Here is a 26,239-nt window from a genome sequence, read left to right on the forward strand (position 1 = left end):
TGAAGTTTCCAGCAAGTGTCCTTAGTATGCCTCGGTTTCTTGCAGTATTCACATATCAACTCTTTCTTCTCAGTTGGACCCTTCTGCTTTATTCCAGCATGTGCAAAGTGTTTTGTAGGTGGTAGGGGTTCAAGTCGGGTGGGTTGGGCCGGGTTTATGATCAACCTAGGTCCGACCCTAAAATTTGGGCTTAAGGCCCGAGCCTGAGCCTGAGGTCAAGCCCAATTTTCCCAACCTGAGCCCAGCCCACCCTGTAATTTGATGCATTCGGATTGGGCTCGGGCCCGAGACGGGCTCAGGTTGGTCAATGAACCCACTAAAATTATACATATACAAATGTATTTATGCAAATATATGTACATATATTTATGTATGTAAATATGTATGCAACATTTACATACACAGGGCTAGGCCCGAGCCTGGCCTGAAAAATAAAAAAGTCCGACTTCTTGGGCCCGAGCCCAGCCTGAGGATCAAAAATCCAAGCCCAACCTGTGTAAAATTCCAAGTTGGGCCTGTTCGGGCTCGGGTTGGGCCCGCCCAAGTGCACCCCTAGCAGGTGGACTCTATAACTGAACCTGTTGCCTACTCTCTTCACTGCTTACCATAGCATATGCCTGGGCAAGAGTTACCTCATCCTTGGCCAGAATATTCTGCCTAATAATGTCAAACTCAGGGTTGAGTCTTGTAAGAAACTCAAACACCCTATTTCGTTCCACCAACTTCCTAAATGTCTCTGCATCCTTTGCACTCTCCCATACAACCAAGGTTCAAAGTATCAACACGTATCGGCCCGCATCGGCCGATACGTATCATTCCGGGACCCCTCCGATATACCTCTATAGTGGGTGTATCGGAGGTCTAAGCGGTTTAGGGGGTAGAGGAGACCTAAACCGGCCCCCGTGAACCGGTTGCGAAAAAAAAACAACCAAAATGTGTATCGGTTCACTCGATATGCCCTTACCGGCGTATCAGACGTATCGATATTTTGAACCTTGCATACAACTGTCTCCATTCTTTTGAACCTTGCATACTTTTGAACCAAGGTTCAAAGTATCAACACGTATCGGCCCGTATCGATCGATACGTATCGTTCCGGGACCCCTCCAATATGCCCCTATAGTGGGTGTATCGGAGATCTGACTGGTTCAGGGGGTAGAGGAGACCTAAACCGCCCCCCCTGAACCGGTTGCGAAAAAAAAGCAACCAAAATGTGTATCGATTCGCTCGATACGCCCCTACCAGCGTATCGGGCGTATCGATATTTTGAACCTTGCATACAACTGTCTCCATAACATCAATTTCCTGCCATAGTGATTTCAGCATAGAGTAGTAAATTGCCACACTCTTCTCCCCCTTGTCTTAAGTTTTTCACATCACTTTTTAGCTTGTAGGTTCTTGCCACATTCAACTTATGTGAATAGGTTTTTGTGACACTATCCTAGATCTTCTTGGCTGAAGACGTCCAAAGGTAATGCTGACTTATATGGGGATGCATAGAGTTGACCAACCATCCTATTACTATATGGTTCTCCTGCATCCATTTCTCAAATGCAGGGTCTGTCTCTTTGGGTTTCACCTTATTGCCCATGAGATACCCTAATTTACCTCTACTACAGACATAAATCCGTATAGACTATGCCCAAGCAAGATAATTGGTTCCATCTAACTTAATTGTCGTCACACCAGTCAAAATGGAATCTACCGAGCCAAGCCCGGATACTAGCATCTGCTTGAACTCACTTCCGTATTGCTCCATTGATCAAATGAAAATAAAAAAACTAGGATTTTAGTCTTTATAAACTTATTTGAAGTCAAAACAGTACCCAAATGTTTGAAAACTAGGGAGAAGATGCAGCTGCTCCTACTAGAGCTTCCCTATCTCTTCCAGAACTGAACCTCCCTCTTTTAGAAGTCAAAAGACACCTCCCAAGCACTGAGCGCCACACCAAAAGCTTCTTCTTTACCCGTAACTTCGGAACTCTCTAATCAGCTAGGGTTTTGGGCAGAAAAAAATACAGCATCACTTCTTGGCTGTTTTTGGCCAGACTTCAACTCTCCAAACCCTTTACCGACTAGGCAAAAGATCCTCTGAACTATAGAGAACCTATCTCTCCATACACTCTCCTAACCGAAGGGTGTATGGGAAAAGAGAAAAAGAAAAAATAGGGAAGAAAGAAACCTACTCTGATACCAAGAAGTGAATCAGTCATCTAAACTGATATAAACTTGATTAAAATTAGAGAGAAAAGTAGAAAGTAGTGGACAGCAGTACAAAGGAAGAAGATGGAGAAAAGAAGAGGAAGAAGAATAAGAGTTCGATATTTATCAAAAAAAAAAAAAGAAAGAAGAGTTCGATAATCTCCTCTCTCCCCTCTCTAATCCTTTTGTTAATCTTCATTCATTAAGCTAATTACAAGTATGCCCTTAAGTGGGCGGCCAGCTAAGCAGAAACTTAAAGTAAGCTTATACAAAAGAAATAACAGGCCCACTAAGACAGGCCCATTAACAAACAAATAATAACACACTATAAGAATAAAAGAATAGATACTAGGGCCCATTCGGCCCAGTCTCTCTACATTATTAAAAGAATCGAGTAATATGCACAGTACAATCTAGTTTGGATTTCTCAGTTCACTAAACTTAGGATTTGCATTTTGTACATCCCACCTTGGATTGGGATAATCCCCAAGTACACTTTAGATCTGTTAGCCTTCTGTTTAGCTATCCCATCTGCCAAACAGTTTCTTCCTCTATGAATTTGATGGAATGAAGCTTCCAATACTCCAGCAAGGTGTTTGTTTTTTTCTCAAAAAATGTCTATACTGCTAAGGTCCCTCACTCCCTTGCTTGAGACACCTAAGAATAGTCCTTGACTCACTTTCTACTACCAGTCAGTTTAGGTGGATGTCCCTCCCTATTCTTAGTCTTGAAGAGCTGCCAATAATTTTATTCTTACAGAGTTACCAGCTGCAATAGGTCCTCAATATAAAGCTGCTAATTTGCCATCATGGTGTCTAAAACTCCCCCAATGCCTGATGCATTGGATTTCTGCAGCTACAACCATCAAAGTTAAGCTTAACTTAGCCTTCATGGGGAGGGGACCAATAAGAGAGTGTTGGCACCAAGGATGTAGAACAGGAAGCAACATTTTTTATTTTTTTTGGGAAAAGGTAAGGTAAATTTATTCAATCAAGAAGGAGAAAATACAACAATACCCAGGCTAAAAAGATGGCCTGGGAGCAAATCAGGTTACAGACTCCACCAAGACTGAGAACGAAACAAGTGAGACAAATTCAGATGCTTAAAATCCTCAGTAACAGACACCCAAGAGATAAGCTTGCCCACAGTTCTCTGCACCAACTCTTCAAGACTTTTAGCTCTATTATAAAAAATTCTATTATTCCTTTCAGCCCAAATGGATCACAAAGCAGCTGCAGGAATGGTCTTCCACACTTATTTTCCTTTCTTGTTTAGGCCTTTAATTTTCCAACAGCACAGCAGCTCCTTGACCGACCTTGGCATAACCCAGCTGATGTCCAGAGGTTTCAGGAAATGCTCCCACACCAGGGAGGGAGGAAACCGAACAGTGAACAACATAGTGCCAATTTTAATTTATATCATCTGCAGAAAAAGATTGGAAAATATAGGGAGTTTTATAACTTCATCAGCATAAGCCTCACCAAACAGTTGGGCCTGCAAGCCCATTATGTCTCCCCATTTGACGTGTATGTGGCAGATGGGAACCACATCAAGTGCGAAGGAATTTGCAAAGAAGTACCCATCCAAATTCAGGATTATGTAGTAAGAGTTGACTTGCACCCATTAGAAGTGGGGCTGACATCATGTTGGGAATAGTGGCTGAAACAGCTGGGCTCAGTCATTTGTGACTGGCAACACATGACAATGGATTTCACCCGGAGGATAAAATTTATCATTCACAAGGGGTTCAACCAGCACCCCTCCAACAACAGAGCCTGAGAACAATCACAAGGGGCTGTAGTCGAGGCCAGAATCACATCATTCTGCGAATGGGCTTAGAGCCCACTGTGCTGATGTTACAATCACCCCAAACTGAAAACTTACCTGAGGAGAAGCAGTCACAACTCCATAAAATATTAGCAGAATTTGAGGATGTTTTCCAGGAACTGCAGGCCTTGCCACCTCATCGCCTACATGACCATCACATCCAGCTGGACCCAGGGCAGCCCCAACAAACATGAGGCCCTATCGCTACTCCCCATCTCAGAAAACTGAGATTGTGAAGCAAGTTCAGGAGCTGATTCAAAAGACATTTATCAGGCCGAGTTCCAGCCCATTTTCAGCCCTGGTGCTCCTCGTCAAAAAACGGGACGGAGCACAGAGATTCTGTATTGATTATTGGGCCCTAAACAAAATAACGGTAAGGGACTGTTTTCCTATACCAGTCATTGAAGAACTGCTAGATGAATTATAGTCTGCGGCTATTTTCTCCAAATTGGATCTCTGATTGGGCTATCATCAAGTGAAAATGCATATACATGACATTCACAAAATGGCTTTCCATATACACTATGGTCACTGAATTTTTAGTGATGCCGTTTTGTGACGGTTCAGCCTCCATCAGCGCCATCAGCACGCCATCTAAGTGTCTTGGGTTGGGTCCTTGTACTCTTTTTGTAAGGGGGGTATGCCAATGGCAATTATGTAAATAGTAGTATGAATGTTCAGTATTTTGATGTATCATTTTGTCACTCCCCCAAAAGCTTAACGTACTCTTTGAGGGGAGGTAGGTAGTCGAGTGAGCTCATAAGCGTGTAAAGGTTAAGCACGAGATCCCCTCGACACTGTACTGTGTGCTTGTGCTTACCACTGATTAATGCAATACAAGTTTGCCTTTTGTCTAATTTGTGTGCACTCTTGTTTCCTTTTGTGTGTTGTTGCTTGCATTTGTAGGCTTTCTCGACCCCATCGAGCGCCGCACGGGGCCCTGTCGATTAGCCCCGTGACAGTTGGTATCAAAGCCAGGTTGACACTAGCGGTTGTCAAGCCCAACGAGTCCCTGTCGTGCCCCGCAACAACACCAGCCCGATGAAGAATTTTGACATGCGAGAGGAGATCTAGGAAGGGATCTCACGGGTTTATGATGAGGACGAGCCTAGAGATAGCTCTCCCAAAGACAAAGGCGTCAGCTCAAAGCATAGCAAGCGTGACAAGTCAGTTGACAAGCTTGCGACCATGGACAAGCGCATCATGCGCTGTGAAGCAGTGGTTGATGAAACTCGTGACCGTGTGGACGAGCTTCAACTCAACCTTGAGACCGTAGCAGCGGTCGTGGAAAGATTGGAGGACCAGTCCGGTGACAGCTCCAATAGGCCAGACAACCCACTAGAAGACCTGGTGAAGTGCCTACAGATCCAGCTCGAAGACTTGAAGGGCGATGTGACCCTTCTGAAGAGGCTGATGGCCAGTACAGCCAGTACACCTGCTGCTCCAGCCCCTCCAAAGATCAAAGTCCGCGAGCTACCTCATATGCAGGGACCCACGATGCCCGGGAGCTTGACAACTTCCTGTGGCAAATGGAACAATATTTCACCGCCGCCGAGCTCGTTGAGGAGGCGGCCAAGGTGCGTACTGTTGTTATATATCTTACTGATGTTGCTATGTTATGGTGGCACAGGAGATGTGCCGATGCGGAGCGAGGATTATGCTCCATTAATACTTGGTCCGTGTTCAAGAGCGAGATAAAGCTCCAGTTCTATCCAGAGAACGTGGAGTACCAAGCCCATCGGAAGCTCAAGAACCTAAAACACACGGGCTCATTGCATGAGTACGTGAAGGAGTTCTCCGCACTATTGCTCGAGATCACGGACATGTCAAACAAGGACCTGCTCTTCAACTTTATGGACGACCTACAACGATGGGCCGAGCTTGAACTCCAGAGACGAGGTGTGAAGGACCTCGCCACAGCCATGGCCGTTGCTGAACAACTGGTAGGCAACAGGCGACCAAGCAAAGACGGCCCCAAACCCAACTCATATCAGGGCGTAGGGAAGATAGGAGGTGATAGGAAACCTTACTATATGCGCCCAAGGGAGACTCCGGGCCAAGTAAACCCAACACTTTTAAGTTCTACAGGAGACCTGAAGGGGACTCTGGATACATGGGTGGCCAGTTTGTGAAGAGAACACCTCCGGCACCATGCTTCATCTGTGAGGGAAAACATTGGACTAAGGATTGTCCTAGTCGGGGGAAGCTCAATGCCTTGCTTGCAAAGCTTAGTGATGATGAGCATAGCGAGGAGGAGAAAGAACCGGAGGAGACAAGAATGGGGGCTCTACGAAGACTCAATGCAATGAAGAAGAAAGCGAGCCCGCAAGGAGCACTGAAGTTCAAGTCGAAGGGACTGATGTATGTAGACATTCGCTTGAATGGTAAGCCCACAAGAGCCATGGTGGATACAGGTGCTACCCACAACTTTATCTCTATGGAGGAGGCATCTCGAGTAGAACTTGCACCTACCAAGGAAGTCGGATGGTTGAAGGCTATGAACTCTAATGCCAAACCCATACAAGGTGTAGCTCATGGGGTGGTCTTGCAACTTGGTGACTGGGAAGGGATGATAGACCTCTCAGTCGTGCCCATGGATGATTTTCAGGTTGTTCTCGGCATGGAATTCTTAACTCAAGTAAAGGCGGTGCCCATGCCCTTCCTCAACTCAGTGTGCATATTCGAAGATCAGGCTCCTTGCATGGTTCCAGTTGTGCCAGAGACCACGTCCACCCCCAAGATGCTCTCAGCATTGCAACTCGAGGATGGAGTGCGGAAAGGAGAGACCACTTACCTAGCCACATTGGTGGACTCTGACCTGCCTAACCCACCAACCGGGCATATCCCGCCAGCGATTACAATGGCACTAGAAGAATTCCAGGATGTCATGCCTCCCACATTGTCGAAGAAGCTTCCCCCAAGGAGAGAAGTTGATCACAAGATTGAGTTGGAGCCTGGAACCAAACCACTGGCACGGCCGCCATACAGAATGTCTCCTCCTGAGCTGGCCGAGCTACGTAAGTAGTTGAATGAGTTGTTGGATGCTGGATTGATTCAGCCTTCTAAGGCCCCTTTTGGAGCACTAGTCCTGTTTCAAAAGAAGCATGATGGATCTCTTCGGCTCTGTATTGACTACCGAGCTCTCAACAAGCTCACCATCAAGAACAAATATCTCATACTTTTGGTGGCCGACCTCTTTGACCAACTCAACAGGGCCAAGTACTTTACAAAGCTAGACCTGAGGTCGGGGTACTATCAAGTGCGTATAGCCGAAGGAGATGAACACAAAACAGCTTGTGTTACCCGATATGGGTCCTTTGAATTTCTTGTCATGCCCTTTGGGCTCACCAATGCTCCAGCCACCTTTTGTACATTGATGAACAAAATATTTCATCCCTACCTGGACCAATTTGTTGTTGTGTATATTGATGATATTGTAATTTACAGTAGAACCTTGGAGGAACATGTTGACCACCTCCGTACTGTTTTCCAGGTCTTGCGGGACAACAACCTGTTTGTTAAGAAGGAGAAATGTTCTTTCGCCACAGAAGAGGTGGCCTTCCTTGGCCATATAATTCGAGCAGGCACAATCAGCATGGATCCAGCTAAAGTCAAGGCCATTCAAGATTAGGCACCTCCCACCAGGGTCACCGAACTTCGCTCCTTCCTTGGCCTCGTGAACTACTATCAAAGATTCATCTCTGGATTCTCAGCACGAGCCACTGCCCTCACCAACTTACTGAAGAAGACTAGTATGTGGACCTGGAGTGAATGTTGCCAAACAACTTTTGATGATTTGAAGAGAGTTGTCTCAGTAGAACCTGTCCTCGCCTTGCCTGATCCAAGCAAGCTGTATGAGCTACACACAGATGCTTCTGACTTTGCCATTGGTGGGGTCTTGATGCAAGAAGGACATCCCATCGCCTTTGGAAGCCGCAAATTGAATGATACAGAGAGGAGGTACACTGTGCAAGAGAAGGAGATGACAACCATCGTCCACTGCCTCCGCACATGGCGACACTACCTGCTTGGCTCCAAGTTCGTGGTCAAGACTGACAACATAGCTACTAGTTACTTTCAGCCACAGAAGAAGCTGAGCCCTAAGCAAGCTCGATGGCAAGATTTCTTAGCGGAGTTTGACATGACTCTAGAGTACAAGCCAGGGCCGATGAATAGGGTTGCTGATGCACTTAGCAGGAAGGCCGAGCTTGCAGCACTATCCACAGGTGAAGGTCCCTCTAAAAGCCAAATCAGACTGGACCTCATTAAGGGCATCAAGGAAGGACTCCAGAAGGACCCCATTGCTCAAAGCCTATTAACAGCTGCTCGTGAAGGGAAGACTAGGTGGTTTTGGGTTGAAGAAGGCCTTCTTTTGACAAAGGGAAGGCGGATATTTGTACCGAGAGTTGAAGACTTGAGGAAGACTCTCCTACGTGAATGTCATGACAGCTTATGGGCAGGACACCCTGGGTGGCAGCGTACCTTGGCACTTCTACAACATGCCTACTATTGGCCTCATATGGAGCAAGATGTTCGAGAATACACAAGGACATGCCTGATTTGCTAGCAAGACAAGCCTGAGCGTGCCAAGCCTCTTGGACTCCTACAACCTCTTCCAACGCCCTCACAACCTTGGGAGAGTGTTTCCATGGACTTCATCAGCGGTCTTCCTAAGGTGGGAGACTATGCATCCATTATTGTTGTTGTTGATAGATTTTCCAAGTATGCCACTTTCATCCCAACACCAAAGCACCTTGCAATTGAAGACACAGCATACCTTTTCTTCAAGCACGTGGTGAAATATTGGGGAGTCCCACAGAACATTGTTAGTGATCGGGATCCCCGATTCACTAGTGCTTTCTGGACAGAGCTATTCAAGCTTCTTGGCTCGAACTTGAATTTCTCCAGCAGCAGCCATCCAGAGTCAGATGGGAAGACAGAGAGAATGAACTCCCTCCTTGAAGAGTACCTCCGCCATTTTGTATCAGCTACACAAAAGAATTGGGTTCGATTGCTGGACATTGCACAGTTCTCCGTCAACACACAGAAGAGCTCCTCCACCAATCAGAGTCCTTTTGAAGTCATCACCAGCCAACTACCAAGATGTCCGCACAGCATCGTCAACGACCATCAAGGAAGAAGCCCTCGAGCCTTCACTTTCACCAGGGAATGGAAAGAATGCCTTGACATCACTCGAGCCTCACTAGAGAAAGCCTCCAGAAGAATGAAGAAATGGGCCGATTTGGGTAGACGACCCGAGAACATCCAAGTAGGTGACCTGGCCTTAGTAAAACTCCATACCCATTGCCTTAGGTTCTTTCGAAGAGTACACCCTGGGCTTGTGAGAAAATATGAGGGACCTTGTGAAATCCTAGCCAAAGTAGGAGCATCAGCCTACAGACTCAAACTACCTCCATGGCTAAAACTACACCCTGTCTTTCATGTAAGCCAACTTAAACTCTACCATGCCGATAGCCAAGATACCTCCCGAAACCAAAGCCAACGCCCACATCCATCCTACCAACCACCTAAGAACCGATCCCTCGACTCCATCCTCAACCATAGGTTGTCCCAATCCTCCCAAACATCAGAAGGGGAGTACCTGGTGAAGTGGAAGGAACCTGCAGAAGAAGACACCTGGGAGCTTGCAGAAGACCTCCTTTCATTCGCAGTGAAGCTGGACGAGTACCTGAGGAAGAATCTTCGAGGACAAAGATTGAATTGAGTGGAGGGAGACTGTGACGGTTCAGCCTCCATTAGCACCATCAGCACGCCATTAGCACACCATCTAAGTGTCTTGGGTTGGGTCCTTGTACTCTTTTTGTAAGGGGGGTATGCCAATGGCAATTATGTAAATAGTAGTATGAATGTTCAGTATTTTGATGTATCATTTTGTCACTCCCCCAAAAGCTTAACGTACTCTTTGAGGGGAGGTAGGTAGTCGAGTGAGCTCATAAGCGTGTAATGGTTAAGCACGAGATCCCCTCGACACTGTACTGTGTGCTTGTGCTTACCACTGATTAATGCAATACAAGTTGCCTTTTGTCTAATTTGTGTGCACTCTTGTTTCCTTTTGTGTGTTGTTGCTTGCATTTATAGGCTTTCTCGACCCCATCGAGCGCCGCACGGGGGCCCGTCGATTAGCCCCGTGACAGTTTGGCAGCCAAACCAATAATACAACAAGTATATTCTAGAAGGAGAAAGAAAGGAGCCACATCGACAAATTCAGTTGAACAAGGATGTAATTACTGGGTCTTGATCTTGATGTAATACTTATGTACAGTATAAAAGGTCAAGAGGAATAAGAAGGGGGAAAATCATTCAAGCAATCTCTCTCAGTCTCTCTCTCTCTCTGTCTTTTGTTTTTCTTAGGAGGTAGCATCCCCTCGAAGTGGTGCCTAACATCTTGGGTCCCACAAAATGTCCTTCATTAGTTTCTCTTGTTGATTGGCCACTTTGGTGGGGATCCTAAAGGTAGATAGGTTGTAGACTGGCAAATTAGTCAAGGTTGACTTTATTAGAGTTATCCTACCCCCTAAAGAAATATAACTTCTTTTCCACCTTGCAAGCCTCTTTGTAAACCTTTGCACTATGGATGTCGGAAGCTATCAGAATTTAGGTCCCCCCCTCCCCACCACCACCACCACCAAGGTAGTCCCAAATACTGTAAAGGTCAATCTCCTACCTCAAAACCTAGCATTCTAGCAAGGTTTTCTACCTCCCATCTCTCTTTATTTGTCCATGTTAGTACATTTGGAAATTCTCAATTATACCAAGTCATATCTAATATTATTACTGATTTGTTAAAAGAAAAAATAATTATTATTGAATATTAGTATATTACTGTTGCTCTGGGGATTCAGGTTGTTGCATTCCTTGGGCATGGAGAGAATGAGGTTTATGGGGATTCCCAGGTTGTTATGTGGGTATATGAATTGTAGTCCTCGTCATCTTCTAGTTTGGGATACTTGTTCATGGAGGTGATGGCCCTGGCAGCTAGAGTGAAACATCTTGTTTAGATGGCTCGCAAGGCCTGCTAATTCACTCGCTACCAACCTTGCCTTGGGGAAGTGTGGTCAGGACCAAATTGGACTGGAAAACTGATTTACCAGGGTAATAGTTTCTTGTGCTCTTGCATTTCATGTGCATGTATGGTCTCTTGCCTTGGATTTTTCAACTAAAACTTTGTCTGGATCAGGAAGTGGCTATGGAGACTGAAAGAACTTTTCTCCAGTGTTGCAAGATTTGGACTGGAATGGATGGTATGGTCAGACCATGAAAATTGGGAACCAACAGCCTTTCCACTACCAGTTAAATGACAGTTTTCATGAGTTGAATGGGATAATCGTTCTGATAAGAAAAAGGCTAACTACCTGGTTAACCGGGAAAATGGTGACCCGTTAAGCGTTCTGCTTTTTAGTCCGTTCTGAGTCTTAACATTGCTTTTCTCCCTTATTTGGGGCTTGATGGTAAGCAATTGGAGATTGATCAAGCATTTTTGGACTTAGATACCCTCACCCCCAAAAAATGCGCATGCAGAGTCAGAAATTAACACATTAGAGAAGACCAAGGAGTAGCTCCTATTAGTGACAAAATTAGGGAAAGTTGACTTAGATCATGTGCATGAATATCAATGACTGCAGGGTTCAAGTAGGAGGCTCTGATGGAGTAAGGAGAGGATCAAAGAGAGTGTGGTCTGAATTGATAAAAAACGACTTAAGGACTTATGATTGCACAGAAAACTTGGGTCTTGATGGTTCACAATGATGGAATAGGATTCTTGTAATTGACCCCATATGGCTCATATTAAAGCTAAGCGTATGTAGATTTTGTCATGGTATCTTAAAGCTGCAGGCTCGGGAGAGTGGGCTGGTTTTGCTATGGTGCCGGGGGGAGCGAAGGTGAACATTCTTCAATTTGCAGATGATACTCTATGTTTTGTGGATGCCTCTCCCTCTCAGGTGGAACTTGTCCTTGGAACCCTATCTTGGTTTGAAGTGATTACAGGGCTAAAAGTAAACTGGAAGAAGAGCCAAATCATCCCAGTTGGCCAAGTCTCTAACTTAGCTGAATGTTGAGATATTTTGGCTTGTCAGATTGGTTCCCTCCCAATTAAATATTGGGCCTCCCTCTAGGGGTTAGTGGTGGTTCATCTGCAATTTGGGACCCAGTTATTGAGAGATTGGAAAGGAAGCTGGCTTCTTGGAAGGCAAAATATCTTTCTTTTGGGAGGTTGACTCTGATTAAGAGCACTCTCTCCAATTTGCCTACCTATTTCCTGTCTCTGTTTTATATTCCTAAGAAGGTTGCAAATCAGATTGAAAAACTTCAAAGGGATTTCCTTTGGAGAGGCTGGGAGGAGGAAAAGAAAGTGCATTTGGTGAGTTGGGAGCAAGTTTGCCTCCCCAAATCTGAGGGGGGGGGGGGGGGGGGGGGGGGGGTGGGCTGGGGGGCTAAGCATAAGGAAGCTGAAAAATTTTAACTCTGCTCTGCTCTGCTCGGTAAATGGATATGGATATTTCTGTAGAGCCTGATACTTAGTGGAGATCTCTCATTGCTAGTAAGTATGGTGTGAGTTGGGGAAACTGGAGTACTAGGGATCCTCCTCATAACTGGGGTAGTTCCCTTTGGAAAGGGATTATGAAGACCTATTCAGATTTGGTAAGGGGAGTCTCAATATGGGTGGGGAATGGTAATAGGACCAAATTCTGGAAGGACCCTTGGTGCTCAGATGTTCCTCTTGCTGAGTCCTTCCCGCTCTTATTTCAGTGTGCATCAAGAGGCCTCAGTTGCTGAGTGTTATAGCATTTCGAATGGTTCAGTTCTTTGGATTCCCTCTTTCAGCAGAAATCTTTTTGATTGGGAGGTGGAAGAGGCAGTAAATCTCCTGTCATGTCTCCAAAATCACACTCTGGATTATAATTTGGAGGACAAGTGGTTTTGGAGGTGGAATTCAGATGGTCTATTTTCTGTTAAATCCCTGGCTGCTTTGATTGGAAGGAGGGGTGGGTCTGATTTCCCAGCTCGGAAAATATGGAATCCAAACAGGCCGACAAAAGCATGCTTCCTTGTTTGGACCATGGCTCTAAATAAGGGTCTTTCCAAGGAAAATCTGGTGAGAAGAGGCATTCAGATCCCAGACTTGTCTTGTAGTTTATGTGGTTGCAGTATTGAATCCACTGATCATTTGTGTATCCACTGTCCGTTTTCTGCTCATTTATGGAATCATCTCTTCAACATTGTGAAGATTAGCTGGGTGATGCCGAGGTCGGTTAAAGAGTTGTTAAACTGTTGGCAGATTAAGGGTTTGAGCAAGAAAAGGAAGGTTCTCTGGAAACTGATTCCATTTGTGGTTATCTGGTGTATCTGGACTGAGAGGAATAGAAGGGTATTTAATGACAAGTCTCTTAGTCCGGAGGATCTATCTCAGTAGTTGGTGGGCAAGTTGGTTTCATGGCTGTTTGTGACTGCTGAATTTAGAAATTGTAATGTATCAGATGTGTTATTTTCTGTTTCTTGATGGTCATGGTGTGATGGTCATCCATTTTCTTTCTAGAAAACCTGTTTCTCTTTGCATTGGATAAATATTTTGTGTTCTCAAATTTTTGATGATTGACAGGTTCCTGTTCCTGCGTTGAAGGAACAGATTGCAACAGTCACTGGTGTATTATCAGAACAACAGCGCCTAATATGCCGTGGAAAAGTTTTGAAGGATGATCAACTCCTTTCAGCTTACCGTATCCTCTTCCATTACTTATTCCTTTTTTCTTATTGGTTTTGTGTTTCTTCTGTTTTTTTATTGGTTATGGTAACATATGCTTAGCTAATGTTCCTCACTTCCTCTTCATTCGGAACTGCATTGCATCAATTTGTTTAAGTTCTTTCTTTCTAGCTTTCTTATTTGGCTTGCTCATTTGAGTTGTGCAAACCAGTCTTCTGCCATAGTTCTGCGGTTCAGACCTACCCAAAAAGGGTCTGCTTCCCATTTTAAGCAGTCCACTGCAAGGTTGTGCACATTTTAAAACATTCATTTCTGCCCTCAAATCATCTTTAATTTTTGACTAGTATTTCGGAAAGTATTTTAATGTGGATTGGATTGCTAATAACTTACTTTGTCACCTGAAACTTTCCAAATGCATGTTGTCACTCTTGGCAGCTCTCATTCTTGTGCAGTTATCCTTTTCCATGATTTAAATGCAGGGTTTTGATTTTGAGTAGGCTATTATATCAAATTTTTGTACCCTACCAATATGCCAAAATCCTAAGAAGCTAGGACTGATGGAAAGCATCAAGCTAAAGCTGTTTAACTCTCAGGACCATACTCTAATCCTGACTATTTCTGGCCTTTTTTCCTTTAAACATTCTTGGAGAATCCTTTTCTTATTAATTTATTTTTTCTCCCTTGTTTTTCTTAATTTTCATTTCTTCATTTTGGACCTTAGTACCATTCTATGCAACATAGCCTTGAGGGGCAGGGCAGGCTGGGGGAGGGAAATTTGTGAGACTGATTCTCTTCATCATGCTTGTATAATTAACCTGGTTTTGGGATGCTTAGAGTATTTCAATTTTCTACATTAATACAACTATAATTTACTGTTGCTGGTAAAAAATATTGAATGCTGGCATACAAATACTGCATATGTGGAATGTCTTATACAGAATTACAATAACTTGGATATAAAGGAAAATGTTATTCAAATCCATGAAGAAAGTACCTTCTGACCTTTTAGATATCATGGCTTAGATTGTCTATGATTACTTCTATCAACTGTAGGTTATGTCCCAGAAAGCAAAAATAAATATCCATGGACACCACTTTTTTATCTCATTTTATTTTTAGCATATTAACCTTTGCATGTGCAGCACATTTGTGATGTCAGTTTTTCAGATTCTTGATATTACTTCTGTAGACCTTCAAAGTATTATAAATATATTATAAGTGAGCCTTTTCTACTCTAATCTGCTGTACTTTTGTCATCCTCTGTGTGATAGTTTGGTAAAATTCAACATTGGATTTCTTAATTTGATTTAGATGTGGAAGATGGGCACACTTTGCATTTGGTAGTCAGACAACCAGTTCCTCCTCCATCTGCATCCACAATGGGCTTCATGGGATCTGAGGGTTTACATGATCATTCAGGTGTGTGATGCTTTTAGAGATCCTATGAATTTCTTTGATTTTAGATGCCGAATGAGTTGCGACAGTATTTCAATTATTTTTTTTTATCTTTAACTGAGCCTGTTTCACTTTGATCGGTATATATTATCACAAAATGCTTCTTGAGGGGAATATTAATTTTATGGTTTCATGATTCTACATGATTTCATCAACATGCCTTTTTGTTGTTTTTTAGCAGTAATGATCAAACAGAACTCATCAAACCATAGGAAATCAAGAAAGATTTATTCATCATGGTTTGGTTATCTCATATCATACAACCTTTACATATTTACTGAAGTATATGCTAATCCATCTTTCCATCTGCATCAAAGTTTAAGCTTGTTCAATCCAATAGATGTCCTAACTTGTCCATCTTTCTAGAAAGTCTCTATAGCAAAGGCATCAGATATGTTTTGTTTTTATCCTTTACACATTGTTTAGAAAAGGGCCTTTATCAGGACAATGAATGACCTTCCAATTGGCTAGCAGCTGCAACAATGATTCTATCTCCCAGTCATTTGAGTGCCTCCAAAACAAGGAATTCCATATTACATGAATGCAGCATTTCACAGTGGTGGCACTCAAAAAAGTAAAAGAAAAAACATTTCATAGCGATTAATGGCTAGTGTGTATTTGCTGCCATACAGAACAATAAGAAAATCTGTGCAAAAGGAAGATATTCTCCACACTTGATTTTGGAAACAAACACAAACACCTCATACCTCAAATGAGCATGCTTCTTGAAACTATTGTGTCTTTGCAATTGTGTCACACTTGAGTTCTGCTTCAATCATCATCACACCAACCTGCAAGGTGATATTTTGTTTTATCATCTGGACCATCCCAAGATGGTGGGTGGCCCTATTGACTGCTCCTAAAGGAAAGCCTAGATATTATGCTAGAAGTTTGTCCAGATCACACTCCAGTGCCTTACTGCCTTTGCCAATTCTTCAAGGTTGTACACCTCTCCAATGTTATGGTTTAAAATGTCACGACATTTCAGAAATGTGATCAACATATGTTGGTGTCGAGAGTTGAGACCATTGGCATAAACTTTCACTTGAATTAATAAAATACAATATATTGGTTAATATTTTGACCATTTAGGTAAATGTCAACCATATCATTCCAACAAACAAAAAAAAGGCTGTGTTGGAAGGAGTGCAAAAAGCCAAGGATTGCTTATCCGTAAATTGGTGATTGAAGGGGAGTCCAAGTTGGTTATAAATTGGTTGCAAAAAGAGGACGATGCTGGTTGGTGGGGCTACATCTATGAGAAAAGGAGAATTAGAAACTTGTTACAAGACATGGAGGTCATCTTACATTGGGTGGAAAGAGATGCTAACTCTTTTACTGATTTTTTGGTTAAACAAGGGGTGGGGAGAAATCAACTTTTTTGGGCAATATTGTCATCTTTTTTCTTTTTTTGGAGAGCTAATAGAGTTTCACTGTTTTGATCCTTGTACTCCTTTGTTTTTATTTTAATGAATTCGACTCTGTTATTGATAAGAAAAATGTATAATATTGCCAACCATATATTGACAACTCAGCATACATTTGAAGTACAAGCATAAGTAAAAAGATTTCATTTCATACAAAAAGTGAAAAAGAGACATTAAAGAAGGGGGAGGGGGGGAGAAGAAGGTTTTAGTTTGCATACCTGGAGTTGGAAGCACTGCAACTTCAGGTCTAACCAAGCACAAGAGTGGCCTCTACCTGGGTTTTTATCATCATCATCGTCGTCATCCATATCCCAACCAATGTTTTAAAACGCGGAGGCGTGACGCGAGGCGTTCCACTACCTAGATGTGTGAGGCGTAGTTCAGAATGCAAGAGGCGTAAGCCTCCCGAACACAAGGAGGCATAAGCCTCCTTAAGAGGAGGGGGGTTAGGAGTAAGGAGGAAGGGGAGGAGGATGAAGAGGAAGGGGGGATCTCATTTTTTCTTTATTTTTAATAAAAATCTTTTATATTAAGAAGAATAAAGATGCATAACATTTTTTCTTTCCCCTTATCTTTTCTTCCCTTCCCTTTCCTTTTCTTTTATTTCTTTTTCTCCTTTATTTTTCTTCTCTTTCTTTTTCTTTCCCTTCCCTTTCTTTTCCTTTCCTTTTTTTCTTTTTTCTTTTTTTTTCTGTCTTTTTATATAAGATGTGCATGAGGCGTATGCCTCTAGCACGCCTCATGAGAAAAGTGCATGAGGCGTATGCCTCTTGCACTTGAGGCTTACGCCTTAGAGGTGTAAGCGTCTCTGGCATACGCCTCAGGGTGTTTTGGGAGCGCCTCACCTGGAGGCACACCTCTAGGCATATGCTTTCCACGCCTTTTAAAACACTGATCCCAACTATATGGGGTCGGCCACATGAATCCTGTTTTGCCAATCTGTTCTATTTAAAGCCATATCCACTATTAAATTAAATTATAATTATCAAAAAGAATATCCACTATTAAATTCTTGGTGCTTAAATCATTTCTTACTACTTCTACTCATGTCCTTTTTGGTCTACCCCTAGCTCTTCTATCTCATTCAACTTGTAACAAATCACTTATTCTAACTAGAGCTGTTGGTGGTCTTCTATGCACATGACTAAACCAATTTAGTTTATCTCTCTCATTTTATCACTTATTGGAGCTACTCCTAGGTTTCTATGGATGGATTCATTCCTGATCCTTTCATTTCTAGTTTTTCCACTCATCCATCTTAGCATTTGCATTTCTGCCATACTCATTTTCTGAACATATTGTTTCTTGACTGCCCAACACTTTGCTCCACACAACATAGTTGGTCTTACAACTATTTATCAAAATTTCCTTTTAATCTAAGTGGTATTCTCCTATCACACAAAAGCCTGCTGCACCCTCCGTTTTTATAATAATAAAAATATTAAATGGATAATATGATTTAATTCTAATTATTTATTAGAACCAAAAGAGATGCATACATGGTATTATTTCATACTAATAAAATATTAAAATGTTAAAATGTTCCGGGCTACTCTGTAATCTTTTTTGTCTTTGTTGAAAGTGTTAAAATAATTGATTTTATGTTTGTTAGGGTCTGTTTGGATGATTAAAGCCTTTTTTCATTTTAATCTATTATTGTACTATCACATAGTAGAGGCACAAGGGTCATTTCCCTTCTTATTTTTTCGCCCTATATATTATAATGAAGCTGGAGCCGCCAGCACTGTTCCATTGCCTCAACACTTCTTCCTTCTCTTCTCTTCTCTCCTCTTCTATTCTCTTCTCTTCTCTTTGCTGTAACCTTCAATCAAATTTACTGTCAAGATGGTATCAGAACATGGCCATTGAATCTGGGCGATCAAGTGTCTTCTCCAAGCTGCTGAATCTGGGCGGAACAAAGGAGTACATTTGGGTTGTTCGAATCAGACTTGCAACTGGTACTGCCCCATTTTTTTCTTTTCTTTTCTTCTCTTCCCTTGGTCGTGTACCAAGAGGAAAACGAATTGACCTGAACCACTGAATGTTGGCACACCCTTGTGAGGTTTTTCCTCTATTTGTTTTGGATCGTGTGATCCTGTACTTGTGAAAGGCTGTTGTAGGTCACGTATGACTTGCTTTCTCTACTTGTTGGCTTGATGCCTTGTGTGTGAGGATCTCCCCTTGTGATTATTGCTTGTAGACCTGCTGAGAAAACTAGTAGGCTGGGACTGCTACTCTGTACAGGTCTGAAAATGAGATTTGTCATCTTGTTTATTCTGGAAATTGGTGCTGGTCTTGTGCTCAGATTAAGTCCAAAAGCTGCAGTGTGGGTGGGCTAATCACTTGTTGTGTGTGGAGTTTTTTGTTCTGATATAAGGAGGGATCCTAAGTTGAAGTTTTTTGATAAAAAAAAATCTGTGTTGACCATGTCTTCTGAGAATTCTGCTACTTCAAGGATTTTTGGAAATCAAAATGGGGTAAGTGGGGGAATGGATACGAGTTTCCCCATGGTTTTCGTTCCCTTTGATGGTCTGAATTACCTTGAATGGTCGAGGGGAATAAAACTCTACATCACTACTAGGGGAAAAGTAGGATACATCAATGGGAAAGTGAAGGAACCGAAGAGCGGAAGTGCTGAATATGATAGATGGAACCAAGAAAATAGTATGGTGATGTCTTGGCTCTTGGTTTCCATGCTGCCACAGGTGAGAAAAACTTTTATGTGGGCTGAAACTGCTTGTGAAATATGGGAACAAACAAAGTCCACCTATTCAGAGCAGAGACACTATGCCAAGATATACCAACTGCAAGCTGAATTGTCCACTTGTAAGCAGGGAGAAAGGAGTCTCTCGGTGTACTATTCGGATCTGACATCGATATGGAAAGAACTTGATCACTATCAAAATGTTAACTGAAAGTGTGATGTGGATGCAAATGCATACAAATCACTTGTATCTCAGCAATGGGTATTTGCCTTCCTCTTGGGGCTGAATCCTTCATATGAGTCCATTAGGGTGCAGATCTTGGGAAGTAAAGACTTGCCATCAGTTTAGGAGGTTTATGCCTTGGTTCAGTTAGAAGAAAGTAGAAGAAATGTGATGAATTCTACAGAGGGGGAGCCAATTGCTCTAGCTGTTCGGGAAAGTTCAGATACTAATGTTGGAGGTGGTTCTAAGAAGGGTGACTCTCAGAAGAGAACAGATGATAAGAGTAAGCTTTGGTGCACTCACTGCTAGAAGGCAAGACATACTAGAGATACCTGTTGGGATCTCCATGGAAAACCTAAATGGACACAGGATTTGGGTAAGAAGTCAACAACTGATCAAGGCAAGAAACCAAGTCAGCAGAATCAGAAAAGGTATAACTCAGCTAATATGGCATCTCAAGAGACTGGTCCCATGGTAACTCAGGAAAGGCATCCCAGTTCTAACCCTAAGGAAGAGATCATCAACTCCTTTCGTGACCATTTGGAGTTATATGGTTGAACTCTTTGTTTCCCAATGGAAATATGTACTAGATCTACTAGAAGATACAGGAAAACTGGGGGTGAGACCAATTGACTCACCAATTGAACCTAACCATCATTTGGGAGACAGTCAGGGAGAGTTCTTGAAAGATGTGAAGAAGTTTCAGAAACTTGTAGGAAGACTCTTGTATTTGTCTATGACCAGGCCTGATATTGCTTATGCAGTGGGTGTCCTTAGTTAGTTCATGCACAATCCTAAGACAACTCACCTTGAAGCTGCAGAGAGGATCCTCAGATACCTCAAGAAGTTTCCTGGAGCTGGTTTGCTGTTCCAGAAACATGGACATTTAAAGGTGGAGGTATATACTGATGCTGATTGGGCAGGGGCAGTTGATGACCGAAAATCTACCAGTGGATATTGTGCCTTTGTAGGGGGAAACCTAGTCACATGGAGAAGTAAGAAGCAAAGTGTGGTGGCTAGGTTTAGTGTTGAAGCAGAATACAGAGCTATGTCTCATGGAGTTGCTGAAATCATGTGGATAAGAAATCTGTTAGGAGAACTGGGTTTTACAGTTAGCAACCCTATGTCACTCTATTGCGACAATAAGGCTGCTATCAACATTGCAGCTAATCCAGTCCTCCATGATAGGACGAAACACATTGAAGTGGACAAGCATTTTATTAGAGAGAAACTTGTAAGTGGAGAGAAACACATTGTGTGATGGTTTGGAATAAGACAATAGTCTAGAATGGTGTAACAATGCTTCTTTTGTCATTTCACAAAATATTAGTGCATATTTCTACATATTTCTACAATGTATATACTTTTTACAATATTTCCATATGACATATCCAACAAAGGTCCTATATTTGGGTGACTGAAATTTCCATCGGCATCGACATTTTAAACCTTGATATTCATAATATTTCTCTTTTCCTTCCTGTATGTCCATGATAGCATAACCACCACTATCTGACAAGGGGTCATTTCATACCTGTAAGTGGTCTATTGACAAGCTCCCATTTCCATTGAAAAACAAAATGAGACCAGCCTGCAAGATGATATTTTGTTTTACCATCTGGACCAGTGTCTTGCTGCCTTTGCCAATTCCTCAAGGTTGTGCACCTCTCCACTGTTATAGGCTAAAATCTTGCTAAGTTTGATCTTGCGTTCTATGTTTTGAGTCAAAACAGAAGCATACATATTAGGTACTTAAGTTGTACAAGATGTATCATTTAAAAGAAATTAGTCATGTCAAAATTGCAGATGAGTGATAAATAGTCTCTGTCATGATCTCTGAAATAGTTTGGTACTATCCATGCATTTAATCATCTAGATAAAGTACCAAAACCAACAGGTTTGAATTGAGTTACCTGATAGAATTCTAGAAGCCTTAAGCTTTTAATAGGGATACATACTGGATACTACTAATCGATTTGTTTCCTTTATTTTACTATTTATCTCTAATCATAATCTGGAAAACTTTGCTATTGATGGCAAAGTTCTTTTCTTATTATCTGATTGTGGATTTTTTTGAATCAGTAAAGCATACCTAAATATTTAGCTTTAACTTGATCTGTCTCTATTTCCAAGAAACTGATGCAATATTAAAATGACTAAATGAGAGAAAATAGACTGAAATGGTTTTGTCACATGCATAGAAGTCTGTCTACAGCACCTGAGAAGTGATCTGTTGCAAGTTGTAGGGGCAAGAAGAGCTAGGGGCAGGTTGGAAAGGTCTTGGGTGGAAGTAGTATGAAATGATTTAAACTCCCATAATTTAATGATGGATTTGGCACTGAATAGAATGGAATGGTAAAACAGGATTCATGTATCCAACCCCATATGTTTGGGACAGGGCTTAGATGGTAATGATGAATTTATAATTTTCTGAAGGAATTGAAATAAGCAACTTATCCTCTGTCAGCATTTCCATTTGCAGCAAGCGAGCCTACCACAAATGCCAGCCACGGCCAAGGTAATCAGGTAGCTCATAGTGTAGTACTTGGAACCTTCAACATAGCTGATCAAGGAGATGGAACTCTTCCAGATATCAACCGGGTAAGATTTCAAATCTAAATGCAACTGAAGAAATCTATGCTTTCTTATGATAAAAGCATTTTAGTTATTATAATGGAATCAATCCACTTTATAGATGCTTCTGCTTATTTATTTATTTATTTTGTATGAACAGATTGTTTCAGCTGTTCTTGGTTCTATTTTAACTAATGGGAGCAACAGTGAAGGGGGCAATCGTAGGGTAATAATTTTTCAATGGCAAACACCACAGAATACCTCCTGTACCTTGACTCCTTTACATTTTAGTTTAAGCTTAAGCCAATTACAATTATAAGGTTCTTGAAATGAGTGTCTTCCACCTGTCATTATTCTCTCTGTTTTTATAAATAATTGATGTGGCCTTATAGACTGGATGGAAATCCATCAAATGTCCAAGCAATGGTTCCTTTGATCCTAGTACTGCTCTTTCTAGTCAATATTGCATCAGAAGCGTTCACCTTTAATCTTTTCTTTGGTAGGAGTCTGGTTCTGAAAGGATTGACAGAACAATTGGTGCTAGTGTTCCACATGATTCAATGCGACCTCAACCTAGCCAGCCTGCTGCAGGGGTTCAATCTGATCCACTGCATGGTGCTTTCCGATTTCCATCTGCAGTTTCTTTGGGGCCTCTGCAGCCACCTGTAAATTCCATGCCTTTATACTTAACACAGTATTGTTGTCTTCTTTCCTGTTGATGTTTGTTTCATTTTGTGTTCTTTCTATTTTTGTAGGTTATTCCTGATTCTTTAGCAACATTGTCTCAGTATTTAACTCGAATGAGGCATGAATTTCATGTCATTGGTGAGTGTTCTATTGGATTCCTAAACAAGTTCACTGGTCTTGATCTTTCCAAGTTTCTTGTTATTGAGATGATTGATTAATATGTGGCAATTAACAGCAAGGAGTTACAACAACAATACTCAACCTGCTGGTGTCACTGGTAATGAAGGACAGGAACATGATTCTGCACCACATTCAAGTGCAGGACAGGCAGGTCTACCTACACCAGCATCATTGGCAGAAGTGATCCACTCCACACGACATATGCTCATTGAACAAGCTGGAGAATGCCTATATGTATGTACTAGGTTTGGTTTCTTCTTGTTTTTGTTGGAACTGTTTATTCTGTAATTTTTAATATTTGGGAGACATTCTGCTACAAGCTCGATATTTTCCAACCATTTATAACCATGGCTCTGCATGGAGACATGAGTTTCTAGCTGTGTGCCGAGGGGAGAGGCACCACAGAGGTCTACCTGAAAGACGGTAGATGGCTCGGAGGGTAGTTTCAAGCGAGCTAGGGCAGTTGTAGGGTGAAGGCTTCACAGATCCAAGATCTGAGGTTAGAGAAGAGAGCTTAGAGAGTTAGAGCAGGGATAAGAGAAGTTTGGGCTTCAGAGGGGCAGTGTCTAGGTTATGATTGCATGAGGAGGTCCTTCGGAGATCCACTAGTTATAGTTTTCCTAGGGAAAGGGAGGGAAGCTTTCCCTCTTTGGGAAAGTTGTTACGAGGCTGTTATGAGTTTGTTAGATCTGAGTCACTTGTGTCAGTTGGGGTTTTGCTATGTGTCCATGCAGTTATCTCGGTGCTTGAGTTCCTGCTCTTGCCTGGCGTACTGTCACGACTCAACCGCTCTTGTTGGTTAAGTCATGTGGCACTCACTTGGATCTCCCTCCAAATCTGGGAGTGTTTCTTAATCTCTTTGTCGAAAAATTTGAATTGCAGGACCTCCCTCTTCAGCAAGCAAATTTTACCCGGTCAAACTTCCAAGAAAGCCCTAATTGTTGTCATTTAGATAGATTCCTCTTTACAGTGGATTGGGAAGCTGAATGGGGGATTTTAGGTGTTACAGCATTGCCAAGACCTGTTTCAGATCATTGCCCAATCAGGTTGTCTCAAGAAAGAGTGGGTGGAGGCTAGTGCCCTTTTAGGGTTGAAAACATGTGGTTACTTCATCCAAAGTTTCTAGCTAAGGTAGAAGAATGGTGGGAAGTGGACCAAGTGGAATTCCGATGGAAAGGATATAGGTTTTACAAGAAACTACAACTCTTGAAAGCTAGACTCAAGATTTGCAACAAAGAGGTTTTTGGTAGAGTGGAGGAAAGGAAAGTGGAAATCAGTCAGAGAGTGCAGGAGTTAGATGGACTACAAGTTGAAAGTAGGTTGGGGGAAGAAGGTACAGTGGAAAGATGGAATTTGAAACAGGAACTAAAAGATCTTCTTAGGAAGGAGGAGATAAGTTGGAGGCAAAAATCTAGGTGCAAATGGCTAAAGGAAGGGGACAACAATGCAAGGTTTTTTCATTTGTTGGCAAATGGGAGGAGAAGGAAGAATTCTGTATCAAAATTGGAGTGGGATGGGTAATTGTTGACAAGGGAAGAGGATATAGCTCAAGCACTGGTTAATCACTTCAAATTAGTGTAAGACAACCCAAGGAGACCTAATGAGAGCTTAGAGGACTTGGAGTTGAGGGTGGAAGATAGTGTCTTATTGGAATCTTTGGAAAAAAGATTTGAGGTCCAGGAAGTGAGAAATGCAATATTCTCCATGGATTGATCTAAAGCTCCTGGGCCTGATGGTTTTTCGATGGCCTTCTATCAAGATTGCTAGGAGATAATTGAAGAGGATTTGTTGGAGGTTTCTGAAGAGTTCTATGAGAGAGGCAAATTTAATTCGGGAGCAAATGCAACTTTTATTACCTTGGTTCCTAAGAAGAAGGACGCTCTCCAACCAAAGAATTTCAGACCTATAAGCCTGGTGGGAAGCATGTATAAAGTCATCTCTAAGGTCCTAGCTATAAGATTAAAAAATCCTTCTATCTCTAATCTCACCGTATCAAGGGGCCTTTGTAGAAGGAAGACAAATTGTAGATCAAATACTTATTGCCAATGAATGTGTTGAGGTGAAGAGGAGGAGAAAGGAAAAGGGGCTGGTTTGCAAATTGGGTCTTGAAAAGGCATATGACATGGTGGACTGGGACTTTTTACTAGCGGTTCTCAAGTGTAGAGGGTTTGGGGAGAGATGGTGTAGATGGGTAAAGGGATGCATTTCTTCATGTCATTTCTCAGTACTGGTGAATGGTGTAGGTAAGGGTTTCTTCCCTGCAAAAAGGGGTATTAGGCAAGGAGATCCGTTGTCCCCATTCCTCTTTACCCTACCTAGTAGATGATGTTTTGAGTGCCATGATTTCGAGGGCTGATCCTAACAATTTGATAAGAGGTTGGAGGATTGGTAGGGAGGAGGTGGTGGTCACACACTTACAATTTGCAGATGACATCATCTTGTTTTGTGATGGGGAGTAAGGGGAATTACGAAACTTAAAAGATTGGTGCTTCAATTTGAAAGGAACTCTAATCTTAAAGTAAAGTAGGGAAAAAGTTGTGTGGCATGGCTCAATTTAGGGGGAGAGGAGGTGGATTCCCTAGCTAGGATTTTGGGGTGCGAAGTGGGGGGTTGGCCTTTACAATATTTGGGGCTACCACTGGGAGGGAACCCAATGGTTGAGAGTTTTTGTTACCCTGTGATTGAAAGATTTTCCAAGAGGCTAGCAAATTGGAAGAGGAATTACATCTCTTTAGGGGGTAGGATAACCTTAATCAAGTCAACCTTGGCCAACCTACTAGTTTATTTCCTGTCTACCTTTAGATTCCGGTAAAAGTAGCAAACCAGTTGGAGAAGATAATGAGGGTTTCTTGTGGGAGCCATGGGACACTAAGAAGGATCACTTAGTGAAGTGGGAGGTGGTTTCTAGGAGTACGGATGATGGAGGCCTTGGGTTAGGAAATATAAGATTAAGAAACATGACTCTGCTAGGGAATTTGGAGACTATCGATGGAACATGATAGACTTTGGTCTAGAGTGATTGTTAGTATTCATGGATTGGCAGATAATGGCTGGGATGCAGGACTCGACCCTGGGGCTTCTTGATGTTCTCCTTGGAAAGCTATTTAAAGTATTTTGCCTCTTATGCTCCCTTATTTCAAATATGATGTCTACGCTGGAAATAAAGTCTTGTTTTGGGAAGATGTTTGGGTTGGTAAAAACTCCCTTAGAGATAGATTTCCTTCTGTTTACTCATTGTT

General features: G+C 42.3%; 1 protein-coding gene across 6 annotated transcripts in view; it reads left to right on the forward strand.

The window, feature by feature from the left end:
• The window catches only part of LOC104588496 (ubiquitin-like domain-containing protein CIP73), a 56,110-nt gene that overhangs the window by 16,327 nt on the left and 13,544 nt on the right, over positions 1–26,239 (forward strand). For 2 of the 6 annotated variants that reach the window (XM_088892799.1, XM_010246439.3), the window contains exons 3-9: positions 13,649–13,766; positions 15,062–15,169; positions 22,042–22,160; positions 22,294–22,359; positions 22,637–22,798; positions 22,889–22,958; positions 23,056–23,234. In XM_088892799.1, coding sequence (XP_088748925.1) covers positions 13,649–13,766; positions 15,062–15,169; positions 22,042–22,160; positions 22,294–22,359; positions 22,637–22,798; positions 22,889–22,958; positions 23,056–23,234 — 822 coding nt within the window. Of the gene's footprint in view, positions 1–13,648; positions 13,767–15,061; positions 15,170–22,026; positions 22,161–22,293; positions 22,360–22,636; positions 22,799–22,888; positions 22,959–23,055; positions 23,235–26,239 lie in introns of all 6 variants that reach the window. The other 4 variants (XM_019196161.2, XM_019196162.2, XM_019196163.2 and 1 more) reach the window with 3 other exon arrangements.

This window comes from Nelumbo nucifera, chromosome 8 (assembly GCF_055504915.1).
Source record: "Nelumbo nucifera cultivar China Antique chromosome 8, China Antique-T2T, whole genome shotgun sequence".
Taxonomy (NCBI): Eukaryota; Viridiplantae; Streptophyta; class Magnoliopsida; order Proteales; family Nelumbonaceae; genus Nelumbo; species Nelumbo nucifera.